The sequence below is a fragment of the Arachis ipaensis genome, chromosome B03, assembly GCF_000816755.2.
Source record: "Arachis ipaensis cultivar K30076 chromosome B03, Araip1.1, whole genome shotgun sequence".
Classification (NCBI taxonomy): domain Eukaryota; kingdom Viridiplantae; phylum Streptophyta; class Magnoliopsida; order Fabales; family Fabaceae; genus Arachis; species Arachis ipaensis.
The window spans coordinates 134,578,955-134,584,231 of NC_029787.2; the positions used below are offsets into that span (position 1 = coordinate 134,578,955).

The 5,277-nt window shown below is 32.1% G+C and overlaps 1 protein-coding gene across 1 annotated transcript in view; it reads right to left on the minus strand.

Moving 5' to 3' along the window:
- The window catches only part of LOC107631976, a 16,729-nt gene extending 13,760 nt beyond the window's left edge, over positions 1-2,969 (minus strand). Inside the window, exons 1-3 of the mRNA XM_021117496.1 lie at positions 2,841-2,969; positions 2,105-2,231; positions 930-1,049 (exon numbers count right to left, since the gene is read on the minus strand). Coding sequence (XP_020973155.1) covers positions 930-1,049; positions 2,105-2,231; positions 2,841-2,969 — 376 coding nt within the window. The remainder of the gene's footprint in view (positions 1-929; positions 1,050-2,104; positions 2,232-2,840) is intronic.

Genomic DNA, 5,277 nt, shown 5'->3' on the forward strand with positions numbered 1-5,277 from the left:
AATAGTATCAAAATTTATTAATATAATACATTAAGTAATATCACACATCACAACACACATCTAATAGTCTTAATTGACTATTAACATGATTAATTTATGAAATTAGATCAGATCAACTCTAAATTAAGAGATTCTAATCCCTCAGGTAGCATTTGGTGGAGAGACAGGGATGAAAAGATGAGACTGAAAGATAGAGACTAAGAGACAGGGATTGAAATAAATCTCAGTATTCTGTTTGGTGCAAACTGGGAGACAATAATTGAAACAAGAATGAAACTCTAATTTAATTTGCACAAAGGATAAAATTGGAATTAATTAGTTGAAATAAAAGTATTTTAAGTATAAAATGTTATTAAAGTTTCAGTCTCCATCTCTAAAAATTTTAGTCCCCTGTGTCCCTATTTTTGGAGGTACTAAAATACTGAAATTTTAGAGACAGAGACAGAAATTTTAGTACCAGACTCTGAACTAACAAACACGATACTGAGTCTCAGTCTATCAGTCTCTGTCTCAGTACCTCAAAACAAACGCTACCTAGGTAGCGTTTGGTGGAGAGATAGAGACGGCAAGACTGAGACTGAGAGACAGAGACTAAGAGACATGAATTGAAATAAATCTCAATATTCTGTTTGGTGCAAAATGGGAGACAGGAATTGAAACAAGAATAAAATTCTAATTTAATTTGCACAAAGGGTAAAATTGAAATTAATTAATTGAAATGAAAGTATTTTAGGTATAAAATGTTATTAAAGTTTCAGTCTCCATCTCTAAAAATTTCAGTCCCCTGTGTCCCTACTTTTTGGAGGTACTGAAATACTGAAATTTTAGAGATAGAGACAGAAATTTTAGTACCAGTCTCTGAACTAACAAATACGATACTGAGTCTCAGTCTCTCAATCTCTGTCTCAGTACCTCAAAAGAAACGCTACCTTTTTGTATCTTCTCTTTGGCTTGTTTAGCCTTCTTTGTATCCCTTGCGCCAATTACAACTCTCACTCCTCTCTTTGCTAACACTCTTGCTGTTTCAGCTCCAATTCCAGAACTTGCCCCTTTAATAATTTGATTTTAAAACATAATAAAAATATCTATTTTCTTTTTTACTAAAAATAGGAGACTCGAACCCACAACTTCTTAGATGAGTATAAGAAGAATATGTTATTTGAGCTATAACTCAAGTAATAAAATTTTATTTATTATATATTAAGTTATTGATCTTATTCATTATGGGAATTAAGAAAAATAAAATACTAGGGGGAAATCCCTCACACATTATTATTATTATTTTGTTCTTAGATAGAGTTGCGTTACTTGTATATCTAAAATTGGATTAAAATAAAATTAAATTTAAATAACATAGATAGGGAGATCTAGTAGGTGTAGTGTGAACAAATGAAATTAAATTTAGAAGATGAAGAACACAAAAGAGACAAAATCATATCTTGTTGCGACCAAAAAGAAACGACCACCTTAAGTGGTACCCCTCACGTGCAATACTATTGTCTTCAACTTTATCAATGCCCAAAAAATAATCCAAATATACATAGAAATTTCTTGTAAAGAATTCCATCATTGAATTAGGTGGTGAATTAACATTAAATTTAATTTGGCCAATATAATTCTTCATTAAAAAACTTTCATACACATAAATAAAGATTCAAGTTCAACTATCCTTTGAGAAAGAACGATAATATAAGATTATAAGTTTGAATTGAACATTTCTAAATCTATATACACTATTAACAAACTCCTAATAATATGATCACTTTACATGCTCTAATCTGGAGAATTGGACAGAAAACTTCACATACAAGGCTAAGATTTAAAGGTTAGAGTCTAAAATTAAAAATTAAAAAAATTAATTGGTATTAACTGGAAAAAATTGACTACTCCCTAGTTAAACTCTATAATATAAGGTAGAAACTCAGGTGAAGTCGACTTCACGTGAAGTTGATATCTGAGAACCGTTAGATGATTTGACTGATTTGACTAAATTTTCATCCAACGACTCTCAGGTATCCAACGACTCAAGTGAAGTCGACTTCACTTGAGTTTTCACCATAATATAAATATTGTAACTAATTAAGGATGAATATATAAGACTTACCAGTTATAATAGCGGTTAGATTGGAAGAAGAAGAAGAATGTTGTTGATGAGTGACTTGTTCAGCAGTTGAATTTGAACCAAAAGTCCAAAACCACTTGGCCCTGCAATTCCAGCTAAGTATCTTGTCCTTTCATGGATTTATGCCTATGCTTTTCTTCCTTGCTTTTAGAATATACCTTAATATAGAGGTGTCCTTTGTGATGGCTTGGGAAAAGTCATGGTTATGGTGGCTAAGAGTGATGGACCTGTAATAATATGACGAGTATATACCCATTTTGGTCCTCAAAAAATTTTAAACTGGACATTTTAGTCCCCAACTAAAATTAATTAGTCGATTGGTCCCTAACAATTAACTCCGTCAGTCATTTAGGTCTTTAGCTCCGTCAACTCTAACGGAAGACAAAATGGTCCCTGAAAACGCTAACATGGGACAAAATGATCCCTGACAACTCTAACAAGGGACAAAATAATCCCTGACCCCTTTATTCGAAAACGACACTGTTCTTCCCCAATTTTTATCATATCTCGCATAACCCTAACATTCATACTCTCTTTCTTCACCTTCATAGTCTTCTTTTCCATCTTTTCCTTCCTCCTCTTTAGCTCAAAGATTAAGCCATGGTGTAATTGTCACACGTGTCGCACCTACCTCAATATGTCATGGACTACACACTTCCTAAATCTTTGTGACTGGTACATCCACCTCCTCTGTACTTCATCCACCAAAAGCATCCACTTCCATGTCTTTGATAACATCACCTCCAACACCGACAACGTCCACAACATCTTCAAGACCAAGTTCCACAACTATTCCAAGGGCACACCTTTCTCCACTCTCCGGCAAGCAACATAGATTGTTGGACATTAGGATATCATGAGAAGATTCTCCTTCGACATCATATGCAAATTCTCATTTGAAATAGACATCGAGTGCTTCATTCCTTCTCTTTCGGAGTCTTAACAAATGACTTGCTGTCTGGATTCATGGGATCCATCGAAGACGACAACTAGTTGAGAGACATAGGCATTAGTTTCCTGAGTATAAATTGGTTGAGAACAAGTTGAGGATTTTTTTTTTTTTTAGATAATTATATCTCCACCCAATTCCAAACAAAGTGGGCGTAGTTCCAAAAAAATAGTAACAAAAACAGAGCAATAACTACAAAGAAAACATAAAAACTAGCATAAAAAGCAAACAGTGAGCAAAAGAATATAATGATTTTAGCTCCTCCAAAGACACTTCAAGATGAACCCGATCTTATACAACATCAAATCATGATCATTCTCCTTTCAATTTTTACTCTGCAGAATTATTGGCCTTTTTCATAGATCAGTAAATCATGCATCAAAAATCAACTTCATATGTCTTCTTATTTTCCTTAGACTTGATATTTACACTCATAAGTACATCAATTACTCCTATATTATCGATCTTGACACCATCGATTTGTGCATTCTACAACTTCCTCCTTTAACTTCTCTAATACCAACACTCCATTATTAAAGACAATGTTATTTCTATATCTCCATGTGCACCATATTACAGAAAAAAATAACACCACCCACACTTTCTTCATATCTTTTCTTATCTTTCTATCCATCCACACCTCAAAGCATTCTTTGGTGGTTCCTGGCCAAACCCAAATCACACTCCAATCCACCAAGATTGATCCCCACAACTTCCATATACGATCACATGAAAAAGCAAGTGATGTACCGTCTCCAATCTATCCTTATATAAGACACAAAAGGATTCCGCTTCTGGTACAATCTTAAACTTACATAATCTATCTCTAGTATTCAATCTTTCTAAAATTACAAATCACATCAGCAACTCAATCCGTGGAGGATTTTTTTTTCTTGTGAACATTAAATTTATAGAGTGTGCATTGTATAGTTTGATGTTACAGTGTTAGACTGTTAGTGTTATGCGAGATATGATAGAAATTGGGAGAGAACAGTGTCGTTTCCGAACCGAGGAGATCAGGGACCATTTTGTCCCCTGTTAGAGTTGTTAGGGACTATTTTGTCCTCCGTAAGAATTAACGGAATAAAGGACCTAAATGACTGACAGAGTTAATTGTTAGGGACCAATCGAGTAATTAATTTTAGTTGGGGACTAAAGTGTCCAGTTTAAAATTCTTTGAAGACTAAAATGGGTATATACTCTAATATGACACATGACAGTTTGACTCTCATGAAAAAATTTGAAAAAATAGTAACTATTTTAGAAATTTTTTATTTGTATTAAATATATTTTTGATGACTAATTTTTAAAAAAAATTAGAACTAATTCAATACATGTAGTATATTTGAGATTTTATAATCTAAAATAATAAAAGTTTAATGATTCTGTTAGTCCTGTAATTTTACTGAAATTTTAATTAGATTTTTATATCTTTTTCTATTCGATTGAATTCTTATACCATAGATTTTGTAATTAAGTTTCTGTTGTGACAAAAATGTTAGAATTAATAAAATATTCTATTAAACAAAACAAATATACTTAATATTTGACTGAATATTTTGTATAGTTTAATATAATATTCCGCTAATTCAAATGTTTTTGTTGCGATAGAAACTTAATTACAAAATCTGATATGGTATATTCTGTATAGTTTAATATAATATTCCGCTAATTCAAATATTTTTGTTACGATAGAAACTTAATTACAAAAATTATAGCGTACAGATATAAAGATAAATATATTCCCTTTGGTTTGATGTAAAGGTGACACATGGATTTATGTTGATTATTGGGGGAGCAGCTTGCAGAGCTTTCTGAGCAGCTTGCAGAGCTTGTAGAGCTGGTTTACAATGGCTCTATATTGTAGCTAAGCTGGTGGAAGATAATTTCAGGTTAACATTAGAATTCTGTTGAAGGAATATCATGAATGGACTTGTCATTGTTGGGCCATTGTTTCATTCTTGAAATATTAAGCGGAGACCAATTATAATTACCAAAAAAAAGAGGAGACCAATTATTATAAATTTATAATATTGGTGTTAAACTAATGAAATTGATATGCAATAAGTAAACTGATGAGGAAGCATGAATGTAGTTTATTCCTCTTATTTGTAACGTTTTTAAATTCAAAATAACACATTACCATAAAATTTGATTTTTTAATTTGGAATTTAGATACTGTTGAACTTGGTTATTAGGAACAACT